Raw genomic sequence first — 12652 nt, 5'->3', positions numbered from 1 at the left:
CTAAAGATGTCTGCATCTTTTGTACTTGAACATTTCCCGCACCCAATAATCTTCCTAAATCATCCCTTAAAATCCAACCAATTCCATCCATTGTATCTCTAGAGGCAGAACTATAATCAAAATTACACTTAAGTCAACCTATTGGTGGAAGTTCCCATTTTGAAGATTTCACAACTTGTTGTCGTGGTCCAGAGTTAGGGAGAACAACATTCCTATACCATTCAGTATTTGCATCGATAGCCCGCCGAAGATCTTCTATAGGATGAAGGTTCCTCTCGTGGAAGGTCATTAATAATTATATGTGTTTCAGATCCTGGATCATCAAATAGTTATTGATCCTAAAAATGTGATATGTTGTAAATTATTAAAAATAATAGATTATCATAAAGTGATTTAGTGCATGCATATAGAACGGTTGGATGTAAATCGACATTATAAATTTATAGTTTATCATAAAATAACAAATAAGTTCAAAATAAAATTTGTCTGATCATTTCTTTTATCCAGTTTGACTCCGTCAATAATATTATCACAATCTATTATATGAAAAATGAAATATGATGGCCATTCCGAATATAAAAGTATTAAACTCTATAAATATCTACGCCGACGCAAACAGAAAAAATCTTTCTAGTAGATTGGTTTTTAGAATTTAGTCAAAATCGAATATCGGGACATAACAGGAAAACTGGAAAAAAAAACAAAGCCTGCTAACTTAGAAACGACAATTACTTCTTCACCACCAATGATTTCAATGGCTGTCGACAGTTTTGGCCCTACCGTCCTTCCTTCTGTTTTCAATTTCTTGTGTGGTCCTTATTTTTCCTCATACTAATATTTTTCACTGTTATTACCTAAATCTAACCAATCGTACAACACTATATTTCTGTTCAGATAATTAAAAAACAAATTGGAATTGACATAGAGACATTTCCATGGACGAGAAGAGACGAACTCGAACATTCTATAAAACAAAGGAGACAGCACTTGCGAGTCTTTTGTCTACTGAAGTTTCTCATTTACCATTGGGTCCCTAATTCCGACCCTGAGCTTAGATTCGTTTTTCTTTTTGTCCTTACGTCTGACCTTTCAATTATTTATCAAATTATATCATTATATGTTATGCACTTGAATCAAATTTATATCCTGTAAAACATAAGTTATATAACTTCTCCCACTATCCACTACTAATAGGTTTTTTACCTCTGTGTATTTGGTCCGTGGTTTCACTATGTGTAATGGTGAGTGCTTTCATTTTGGGAAACTAGAAAAACTTGTTTACTAATTTTCTCATCTTATAATTACTACATGATATTTTTATGTGATCTTAGTGACCGGGTTTTACTATCATTTGAAAGAATTTCAATAAAATTTTAAAAATCAAATTTTACGATCCAATATATTGCTAGAGGCGTGCTTCATTTGTTACCAAAAAGACCCCCAAAATATATAGACATTTTAAAGTCTCAAATTTTCAATAATCTTGTGTAGCATAGTAGTCTTATTAAACACATTATGATTATCTTATCGACTGAAGTTCGAACTCCTACAGTTGCTCTTCTTTCCTTTTATCAGAAAAAATATTTTGTTTTTATTGTCAATTTTTCGAAATCAGAAAGAAAAATCCCTTTTATGATATCAAAATTCTTAAATAGAAAAAGAAAATAAATTTCAACTACTTATACATGATCTATATACAGTATAACCTCTTTAAATTAATACTTTATAAATTAATATACACTAAAAATCTCTATAAATTAATATAAATTAATATTTCTATAAATTAATAAAAAAACTATAGTTTTGGTGTAGTTCCAACATTATTAATTTATAGAGGTTTCAGTGTATATATATTTTTAAGTTGTACAACTTATTTCTTACGCATTATCCTACATGATCTATATGTATTTTGTCTCTTTTTATTTAATCATCACCATGTCTTCTTGCATTCATGTATATGTTTTTTCATGTATAGACCTCTGTCATTAATTTATTTTTCTAGTATTTTTAGTTTTTTGTCTTTATTAAGTTAACATCTCATACTAACTTATACTATGGTAGAGTTATTTGTTTATTACAGAGCTAATTATAAATCATAAGACTCACTAGTTCTTTTAAGTGATTATTTTTTCTTGATCTTTACTAATTTAAATCATAATACTTGCTAATTTTTCTTTAACTATACATTATATTTTTATTAAAACATAAATTTTGGTTAAAAGATCCCATTTTTATTTTTGTCTCAAGTCCCAGTAGACCTTTGCACGGCACCGTATATCACAAAAACAAAAAATGGAATGATAAATAAAAGTAAAAAATGTTTGAAGTATTCTTTCTGCTATGGTTTATAATATGTTATGTTCTATGATTTGCTTTTCTAAATAGTTGTTTATTTCAAAATAATTATAATTTAATTATTGTTGGAAAAAATTATAAATAAATAAATAAGTATTTTGATTTCGCTGGTAAAAAAGAAAAAAAAATATCAACCACAGAAAAAATGAAGTAAACGGGAGAGAGGGCGAGTATACATAAAATATCTACTTTCAGCGTGTGGAGATCCATCATAATTTATAGACAGCTGCTCTCCGTCTCTTCAATATTTTAAAGAAGGAAAGAGATTGATTCATAACTTAAATCTTCATTCATCCTACAAATCTTGTTTCTTCCCCGGGTCAACAATCAAAATATGGGTTTCGCAAAAAGATGCTAACTTTCAAAGTGTTCTTCACTGTCCAAACATAGCTAGAATCGCGAGCTCGAAAGAAAAAATAAGAAGAAAACATGCGTATTTTGTGCGATGCCTGTGAGAGCGCCGCCGCAATAGTCTTCTGCGCCGCCGACGAAGCTGCCCTCTGTTGCTCCTGCGACGAAAAAGTAATATACCCACTTGTCTGAAAAACTCTTAGTTTACAGTTTATTTTTTCTCGACCAATGCAAAAAAGTTTGACTATTATTACAGGCAAAAAAGTTGTTGTTTAGTTGTCTTTACATTGTTATCGAGTAACTTCATCTTGTTATGTATGCATGTCTTCAGAATTTGCATTTTTCTTTTGAGTATTTTTTTTTTGAATAAAATGATAAATTTGATTCAAAAGAAATGTTAAATTTTCTTTGAGCATTATCTGTGGTGAAACACACTCTATTACAACAGGAAGAGATTTACGGATCATATAAATTATAAGAGAGTGAGAGAACATTTTGTTACTTGTCTTCAGGTTCATATGTGCAACAAGCTAGCTAGCCGACATGTCCGTGTAGGTTTGGCTGATCCCAGCAATGCGCCAAGCTGTGACATATGCGAAAATGCACCTGGTATGCTTCCACTTTCGTGTTTAGTAAAAGAAAGTTTCTTTTTTTTATGAGGTGTTTTTTTTTTTCTTTTTATACAGCCTTCTTTTACTGTGAGATAGACGGTACTTCTCTTTGTCTACAATGCGACATGGTTGTTCATGTTGGCGGCAAGAGAACTCACAGGCGCTTTCTATTGCTAAGACAGAGGATTGAGGTTTGGAATCCGCTTCTTTATAAATGTGATCTTGAGTGTGTGTTTCCTCTACAATGTGTGTGTGTTGTGTAGTTTCCAGGTGATAAGCCTAACCACGCAGATGATCTGGGACTAAGGTGTCAGGAAGCAAACCGTCAAAAGGTCTCCTCATCAGGTCGAGGTCAAGAATCAAATGGGAATGGTGATCATAATATGATTGATCTTAACTCCAACCCTCAAAGAGTACACGAGCCTGGATCAAATCACCAAGTACGTGTCTCTCTAATTTTGGCTCTCAACTATTCTATATGGTGTCTAAGTCTAAACTGTTTTTCTTTCTATTTTCAAGGAGCAGGGTATCGATGTAAATAGCACAAACAACCATGAGCCTGTAGGCGTTGTACCTGTTGGAACGTTTAAAAGAGAGTGATCAGAGATACACTAAGATCAAGTAAGAAGTATGTAGGCATGCAAGAACACTATCAGTATTGTGCATTATGTTTTTTTTTTTTTGTTTTTGAAGAAATTAGCTTAAAAGATAAAGATAAAAGATCTGAAACAAATAAGCTTTTTTATTAAAAAAAAATCTGGATCGCTTCTCTGTTTTTCTTTCTTTTGCGGATTGGTTGATTAGATAACAAAGCTTAGAAGAGATTGTGTATAAACGACTCATCATAGTTAATGTCTCAATGAAACTATGAAAGTCTCTGTTAAGAAAACTGTCACATTCAGAACACCACTTTGATAGAGAAAGTACTAGAATCTTGATAACTATTTCAGTAGGTTGTAGCCATTAAAGCACATGCGTTGGTGGCTCTGAGTTAAGAGATCATCGTGAGAACCATTTATTTATATCTGATCTCACTCTTTAGGTACAGCCATTAAAAGCACATGCCTTTTGGCTGCAATCTCCCATTAGGTGAAGCCCATTAAAAGCACATGCATTTTCTTGTAATAGCTGTTGTGGTTCATGGGCTCTAGACACAGGGAAAAAAGATAGAAAAGCATAACGTCTTTATCATTATACAATAGTTTCATAACTAGCTAGCAAAGCCAGAGATTTTGAATGCGTCTTACAATTAGAGCAGACGCAACTCAATTATTAGTAGTAACGAGGTGGTACCAAACGATAAGGAAACAAAACTTAGTCGCATAAGAAGAGTATTATAATATTACTCAAACACCACAATCACGCTCAAGTTTTGAGTTTTGATAAACGGAACAGCTTAATAGGTGTAGCCTTTTACGAACATACCCTCCTTGGCGTCCTCGGACTCACCTTCTCCGGTGTATTTCCCGAGCTGAGCCAGCGAATTGGCTTTGGCTCGGGTCAAGAGGGTCTCCTGAGCCGCTTTCACGTTCTCTTCTCTGCCTCCCCATGTCTTCAAGCAAGTGTTCTGCAATGCACGTGCGTAGGAGAAGGACACGTGCCATGGGTTCGGTCCTTGGTTCATTGCGTTCAGGTTCAAAGTCGCCTCCAACTCGGACTGTCCACCGGACAGGAACTGCGATGATATAACATCGATTAATCACTGGTTCTAAATCTTGTTTACTAAATAGTTTCTTGAGCTGCAAGAAAAAAGAAAAACATACCATGATTCCGGGAACAGCAGGAGGGATTCTGTTGCGAAGGAGCTTGAGAGTGTAGGAAGCAACTTTCTCGGGAGTTGCTCTGTCTTTGGACTCAGCACCAGGAGTAACCATGCTCGGCTTCAGGAGGATGCCTGTCGTCAAAAGTATTGCATTGTTTACTTGCGCCTTGATCATCAATTTTAAAACAAACTTCGTTTAAAGTGTTACCTTCGAACATGACGTTGCTCTGAGCGAGGTAGAAGAAGACCTCAGCCCAGACCTTCTCTGCAACCTCGTATGTCCTGTCAATGTTGTGTTCTCCGTCCAACAGAATCTCCGGCTCCACAATGGGTACCAGACCGCTGTCCTGCAGAACGCAAAACCATAATAAGTATATACAGCGATGTAGATGAGAAACAGCGGATTTAGAAATGTATTTGTACCTGAGAGATAGCGGCATAGCGGGCAAGTCCCCAAGCTGCTTCTTGAACAGCCAAAGCAGAGGGTCCATTTGGAATGCTCACAACAGTGCGCCTAATCATAATAATAATAATAATAATACATGAGAGTCCCAATCAAACCACTTTTTTTTTTTTACTTCCAATATGGCATAAAATGTAACCAAGTCTCTGTGTAATCAGAGAATACGAACGTACCATTTGGCGAAACGAGCACCTTGTTGGTAGTAAGCAGCGGTTCGAGAGGCCAAACCGTCGAGTCCTTGGCACCATGACTCGTCGTTAGACCCAACAAGCGGCACCAAACCCTGTTCATATAACAAAACTCATTAGCCACTTTCATCATCACACTTCCATTCAAACTTCAACATTTTTTCGTTTCAACAAATTAATCTGAACAAACAAACAAGCCAACCAAAACAAATTCATTTCAATACCAAGTTAAAATTTACTGACGAGACCAAACCTAAACCGAACCAACATACCAATTCGAACTTGATCAAAACTAAACCGAAATTTGTTAGTAAAGTGCAGACCGATGATGATAATTATAATGAATAAAATCGACCCGAACCGAAGCAAGTTTCATTCATACTCGGTAAGGTTATACCGAACCGAAAATTTTGAATTTTCGAAACGAGACAGAACCGAACCGAAATGCCTAAAGGCTAAACCTAGGTTAGTGATATACGGTAGTAGGTATAGTAGTACCTTGTCGACTTTGATGCCAGGGACGATGTTCTGGTCGACCAGAACATCAACCATTTTCTTGCCGTCAACGGTGGACTGGTAGAGAGTTTCCTCGAAGAGGATAGCTCCGGAGATGTACTGTCCTAATCCTGGAGCTGACACAAGCAGCGTCCGGTAAGCCTGACGGTTAGCCTCCGTGTTCTCTAGCCCGATCGACGCCAAACGCTTCCCGCAAGTCGCGTTTGACTCGTCCATCGCCAATATTCCGCGTCCCGGAGACGCGATTGTTTTCTGCCACCAATCATATTAACAACTGAACGAATGGATAAAAGAAATATTTAGAGAATATTATTTCTGATATGATGATTACGGCTGTTTTGACGAGCTCGTCGGCGTAAGCAGAGGCCGCACGGACGGTGAGAGCGGAAGGTGCTGCGTTGCTGCGGATAGCTGCGACTGAGGATGGTTGACGGATGAGGAGACTCTGTCCCTTAACCCAATCAGATTTCACCGGTGAGGCTTTGAGAAGAGACGCAGAGCTTGAAGCCATTGTTGCTATGATCTTCTTCTTCTGGTTAGACTATTTGAGACTGTTAAACACGCTGCCAACAATCATAATGCGTTTTCAGTGGTTATATAGGACACAAAGATGGGGAAATTGAGGTTCTCGTGAACCGGCTGACGAGTATTTGCCAGGTGGACGATAATATATTAAGTCAGTTTCTTATGTATTGGGTACACGTTAACTTTCACGCTGGTTTATTACACTTACACCCTTAATGAATTAAAAATATTATTAGTGATTTCCATTTTTATTATTATTAGTGATTTCCATTAATAACAATTATCTATGTTTTTTTTTTCTTAATAAAACTGTGACTAACTTTTTAATGTAATTTTCTTTTTTATTAAAACACATAAATAATAAAAAGAAAAAATTATAAAATATAAACATATAAATTTATACAAAAACGAATTTAGTTTTTTTTATTCTTTATGTTTCCTACAACAAAAATAAAAAAAGTCAATAACTTTTAAAAATTTATACTTATAAATATATATATATATATAAATAACTTCACAAAAACTTAAAAATATAATAATTCAGATATATTTTTCTAAAAGATAATAATATTTTTATTATAAATATATTTTGATCTAATAATAATAAATATAACATAAATGATTATTTAATATCTTATTTTTTCCAAAAATTATTATATCTTATGGTTATTTTAAAACCAAATAAATATTTTATAACGTGAGGCTACAACAATATATATAGTATTTCTTATTTATCAATATATTTTTGATTGAACAATTAGAATTTTCATAACAAAATTTATTGACACTTCAGTTTTTTAATTTTATGGAAAACAACATATAGAAAATTATACACAATCTTAAAAAATATATTTTTCATCCTAAGATAAAAGTAACAAGATGAGTTTATTTTAGTTTAATTGTAATTAAAAAAAAATATTCTGACTAGAAAATCGATACAATTCAATATACTAAATTATGAAAAATCAAATCAAACAATTATTAAGATTTAATGTGTAGTAGTGTTCTGTTGTATGAATTTTCAAAATATTAAAAGTTATGTTTATTAATGCAATTCTGATTTAATATTTATGTTTCCTATTTTCTAAAATAATATATACCCATTTATACAAAAACACCAATATATTTACAAATGTAAGAAAATGAACTTAACTACATGAAATTAAGAAAATAAAAGTCCAATTTTAATATAATTAAAAAATCATTTTTTTAATTTAGAATAATAGATATAATTTAACACAAAAATAAATATTTGAAACTATACAAAATACTATATGTGAAATCATATATCAAATTAAGATGGAAACATAATAATACATAACAAACTGATATTTCAAATAGAGATTAAAAATTAACTTAAAAGTTATAAACAAAGAATATTCTTTTATTAATTGTTTTAATTCAATCATTACGTAAATGTTTGTATCCGTGCGGGAAAATCACCTAGTTTTTAGTTGAATGCTAATTACCCAGACAGAGACTTTTAAAACATACATAAAAAAACAAGAACTATAATCATACATTAATATGTTTTTCTATCTTATAAGACGTCTCAGAATTGTTATTATCACATTTTTTTTAATGTTTTCCCTAATAAAAGAGGAAGGAATATTTTTAATTTTTTCTCTAAATTTTCAGTGAAAATAATCCATTAATATAGAAAAATTCTTAGCTTAAGTGAGACTGCGGTCCACATGTTTAATGGAAATCTATAAAGTCCACAAAAAGTTTAACTAAAAATAATGTTATTTATATTTTTAGATGAGTTTTTGAGGCAGTGATGAGATCTAAAATGGTTTTTGTAGACTTAACCGTTGTACCTCATTAACCAATTTCCGGTTTGGGCGATTATTAATAATTAAAAATAAAAATAAAAAAAATAATGGTTTTTTTATTAGCACTTTTAAAGGCTGAGGTTAAGTTTTGAGATTTTCATCAGATATGGTGAAGTCTACATCAACGATCCATAGGCTGCCGTGTCAACTCCCAAGGAGCTCGTTCACTTCTTAACCCTCGGGCCTAATATACAGAAGTTTACAAAATTCATTTAAATGGACTTAACTAAAAAGGCCCATAAGTCTATATTTCTCGTCGTTAAAGAAAAATACGAACACGAAATAAACATTTGCGAGCAAATTGTGTGTTACCCAGCTCTGGAATCATTATAGTCGGGGCCACTATTAGTGACCATGCATATTAAGATCTTCTTGTCCTCTGTCTCCGACACGACAACAACACTTGGACTGGTTTACCGTCACACATTGCCTTATCAAAAATTTCCCTTTTTATATATATCATTTTTGGTCCTCTTTGCCTTTCAGCCGTCAAAATTTGCTTCGTTTTAATATTAAAAATTAAAAATCAAAAATCAAACAATCGGTTAGAATCCAATTTCGATAACCGGTTAATTGTACCAACGTTAGACCGAATGCTTACAAAAAGAGGTGGGAGTTGGTGCGTTGTTGTTGTTGTTTTTAATCAGTTAGTCGCCTGAGAAGAAGCCTTTCAAGCCGCCATTGTTTATTTTTAATCTGCACACCTTCCTTCTTCTGAATTTTGAAGAGGAAGTATGCAGATTCAATGCAAAGCCGTAACTTTTACAGTTTCTTCGATTTCTTCTAACCCCAAGCTACCATTCCGATCTTCGATTACCTTACCGCCGTGGAAGCCTACACTCCCGAGTTTCAGGAGCTCGAAGTCTCTGGATTTGAGAAGGTGCATAAGAAGAAACTGCTCAAGTCCGAATCAGGAGCTTGTTGTTGGTGGAGTCAATGGAAACGGGTCGATTCCGGAGGAGGAGGTGATTGAGCTTGGAGTAGAGAATGCAATTTCTGTGGAAGTAGAAGTAGAAGAAGGAGGGAAGGTAGATGATATAGCGAATCAGAGTATTTGGGGACAGATGAAAGAGATAGTCATGTTCACTGGACCTGCTGCTGGGCTCTGGCTATGTGGTCCCTTGATGAGTCTCATTGACACGGCTGTGATTGGTCAAGGAAGCTCCCTTGAACTCGCTGCTTTAGGTATGCTTCTCTGAAAACACACTCTCTCTCTCTTTTATTTATCTTATGTGTTACCTTAGTGGACCCGTTTGTGTTTATCTCTGCTGGAAAAGCACTAACCTTTCTGTCTTCAACTTAGCTTTCTCTTGCTTTCTATTTTATTAGACATGTCTAAAGGCTTCTGAAGCATTTGATGCGATTGCGTTCTTTTCCCTTTGCTATGTTCTAACAGTATTTGGATGAAACAGGTCCTGCAACCGTCGTCTGTGATTATTTGTGTTATACTTTCATGTTCCTCTCCGTTGCCACTTCAAATCTTGTTGCCACCTCTCTCGCTCGTCAGGTCAGTTTTTTATTACAATGAAAATCCTAATGAGATAATGTTGATTCATCAACTTCCTAATGGTATAGTAGTGCTTATTGCAGGATAAAGATGAAGTACAGCATCAGATATCCATCTTGCTTTTCATAGGCTTGGCTTGTGGACTCATGATGATGGTCTTCACAAGGCTGTTTGGTTCCTGGGCACTAACTGGTACCATAAAGATATACTTTAGCTTATCACATTACTAGTAGTAAACCAACAGTACTGTTGACTGTTTTAGTCTTCTTTCAGCTTTTACAGGGGCAAAGAACGCTGAGATTGTCCCGGCTGCTAATACTTATGTTCAGGTTCATACTCTTATCTTTATGCACCCTTTTTTTTTTGTCATTGTAAATCTTAAAATTGCACTTTTTTTCAATCCTCAGATTCGTGGTTTAGCATGGCCAGCTGTTCTCATTGGATGGGTTGCTCAAAGTGCAAGGTCCCTCTGGATATTAATAGTACTGTATCTCACTGTTGTTATGGTCTAACATTCTTTTTTTTTTTTAATTTATGTCTCAGTCTTGGTATGAAAGACTCATGGGGACCTTTAAAGGCATTAGCAGTTGCTAGTGCAATAAACGGCGTTGGTGACATTGTCTTGTGCACCTTTCTTGGATACGGTATAGCAGGTGCAGCATGGGCGACTATGGTCTCACAAGTAAGCTGAAAAGATTCCAATCGAAGTTAGCAAATATGATGGTGTTAATTCGAGATGTATTTAGGTTGTTGCAGCTTATATGATGATGGACGCATTGAACAAGAAAGGATACAGCGCTTTCTCACTCTCTGTTCCTTCTCCAAGTGAACTCTTGATGATCTTTGGTCTCGCTGCCCCAGTGTTTATAACTATGATGTCAAAGGTAGACAGACACTCAGTTGCAACAAGGATCTGTCTCTTATCATATCTGAATACGTCTGTTTTTTTATTTTCTTCCCTTTAGGTTTTGTTCTATACGCTCCTTGTCTACTTTGCTACATCAATGGGTACAAGCGTCATAGCTGCTCATCAGGTGATATATGTCCCTTTTTTTGTTGTATATTTTTCACCACTAACCATGTCTTTTTTATTTGAGTAAGTTAAACTTCTTTTGATCTCTCTCTCTAGGTTATGCTTCAGACATATACCATGTGTACGGTCTGGGGAGAGCCTCTCTCTCAAACTGCACAGTCCTTTATGCCTGAGTTGTTATTTGGAGTCAATCGCAATTTGCCTAAAGTAAGTCCGTTATTGGTGAAAATTGCCTCAGCTGAAACCATTGATACATCTTTTTTTTTTACAGTTGCCTACTGTTTTATGTAGGCTAGAATGCTTCTGAAGTCACTGGTTATCATCGGCGCTACACTAGGAATAGTAGTGGGAACCATTGGCACAGCAATTCCATGGCTGTTCCCTAGCATCTTTACACATGACAAGGCTGTCACGTTCCAGGTATTACTTCTTTTTTTTACAATTTGTCTCATATGTGTACATGGCATCTTGAAACACTTTTTTTTTTATCGTGACAGATGCACACGGTCATAATACCATATTTTCTTGCTTTGTTCGCCACTCCGAGTACTCACAGTCTTGAAGGCACATTGCTGGTAAGCTTGGACTTTTGTGTCTCAGTGTACTTCTGATATTCTTTCTAAAACTGTTGTTGTAAAATGAAGGCTGGACGAGACCTTAGATATATCAGCTTAACAATGACTGGATGCTTTGCCGTTGCTGGGCTTGTAGTTATGGTAGCTCACTCTCTCACTCTTTGCTTCATTCTCCTGAATTACAATTTATATGTAACTCTCTCTCCTCTTTGCATTGACTGTTTACAATTTGACTAAAAGCTTCTGAGCAATGGAGGATTTGGGTTGAGAGGTTGCTGGTATGCTCTCGTGGGATTCCAATGGGTAAAAAATGCTACACCTTTAGTATAAGCCATATAACACACACACGCATCTTTTGCTCTTCTTAAATCTTAAGATGAATTGTTTGCAGGCTCGGTTTTCTCTAGCCCTCATACGTCTTCTATCGCGGGACGGTGTGCTTTACTCGGAAGATACAAGCAGATATGCAGAGAAAGTGAAAGCTGCTTAGCTTAGAAAGTCCACCATGTAACCTCACAAGAAAAAGTATAAAGGGAATAGAAAACAGCTTCACTAATTATGTTGTTGATCAAATGAAACTCTATTTGATATTGTATTCTTGATGAACCAAAGAAAAAGGAAAAATCTGTCATACAAAGTGGCCATGCATTCAATCTTTTAGGCTCCCCTGTATATAAAAGTATATACTATCCAAATCTGTTCTCAACTAGTTATTAGTTGGCTGGAGCCATGCCTGTTGTTCTTTCTAATACTATGTTTTGATGAAATTAAAACAAAAGGGTGTTTGGTCTAGTGGTATGATTCTCGCTTCGGGTGCGAGAGGTCCCGAGTTCGATTCTCGGAACACCCCTAATTTTGTTTTTGTAACGTTTTAAATGGCGCGCATACAACATACAACATATACAGTCGCGCAACTACCATTAATATTGCG

The 12652-nt window shown here is 35.0% G+C and overlaps 3 protein-coding genes and 1 non-coding gene across 5 annotated transcripts; 3 read left to right on the top strand and 1 right to left on the bottom strand.

The window, feature by feature from the left end:
• Window positions 1-2575: 2575 nt before the first annotated feature.
• LOC106312268 (B-box zinc finger protein 18) lies at window positions 2576-4343 on the top strand. 2 transcript variants are annotated; one of them, XM_013749721.1, is made up of 5 exons: window positions 2576-2877; window positions 3219-3315; window positions 3393-3508; window positions 3581-3757; window positions 3843-4343. In XM_013749721.1, the coding sequence occupies exons 1-5, from the start codon at window positions 2785-2787 to the stop codon at window positions 3915-3917; spliced, it is 558 nt and encodes a 185-aa protein (XP_013605175.1). In that variant the 5' UTR covers window positions 2576-2784; the 3' UTR covers window positions 3918-4343. The 2 variants fall into 2 exon arrangements, with proteins under 2 accessions (XP_013605175.1, XP_013605174.1); XM_013749720.1 differs by having other exon boundaries at window positions 2581-2877; window positions 3837-4337.
• A 141-nt stretch (window positions 4344-4484) lies between these two features.
• On the bottom strand, window positions 4485-6833 carry LOC106312267 (probable fructose-bisphosphate aldolase 1, chloroplastic). The gene is made up of 7 exons (XM_013749719.1): window positions 6578-6833; window positions 6229-6498; window positions 5716-5825; window positions 5503-5593; window positions 5288-5426; window positions 5081-5211; window positions 4485-4992 (listed from the first exon to the last, which is right to left on the bottom strand). The coding sequence occupies exons 1-7, from the start codon at window positions 6755-6757 to the stop codon at window positions 4714-4716; spliced, it is 1200 nt and encodes a 399-aa protein (XP_013605173.1). The 5' UTR covers window positions 6758-6833; the 3' UTR covers window positions 4485-4713.
• A 2342-nt stretch (window positions 6834-9175) lies between these two features.
• On the top strand, window positions 9176-12369 carry LOC106307317 (MATE efflux family protein 4, chloroplastic). Its single transcript, XM_013744240.1, is given in 15 exon segments — window positions 9176-9390; window positions 9392-9791; window positions 10019-10113; window positions 10197-10305; window positions 10387-10442; window positions 10521-10576; window positions 10657-10795; window positions 10860-10997; window positions 11079-11147; window positions 11243-11353; window positions 11438-11566; window positions 11644-11721; window positions 11791-11862; window positions 11962-12024; window positions 12113-12369. Coding segments are annotated over 15 exon segments (1653 nt in total). The 5' UTR covers window positions 9176-9351; the 3' UTR covers window positions 12212-12369.
• Window positions 12370-12499: 130 nt separating this feature from the next.
• Window positions 12500-12571, top strand: TRNAP-CGG. Its single transcript has one exon. It is a non-coding gene; the product is annotated as a tRNA-Pro (tRNA).
• The last annotated feature ends 81 nt before the right edge of the window (window positions 12572-12652 follow it).

This window comes from Brassica oleracea, chromosome C8 (assembly GCF_000695525.1).
Source record: "Brassica oleracea var. oleracea cultivar TO1000 chromosome C8, BOL, whole genome shotgun sequence".
NCBI classification, from domain to species: Eukaryota; Viridiplantae; Streptophyta; class Magnoliopsida; order Brassicales; family Brassicaceae; genus Brassica; species Brassica oleracea.
The sequence above is the reverse complement of the archived record's forward strand: the minus strand, read 5'-3'. Positions and strand labels throughout refer to the sequence as shown.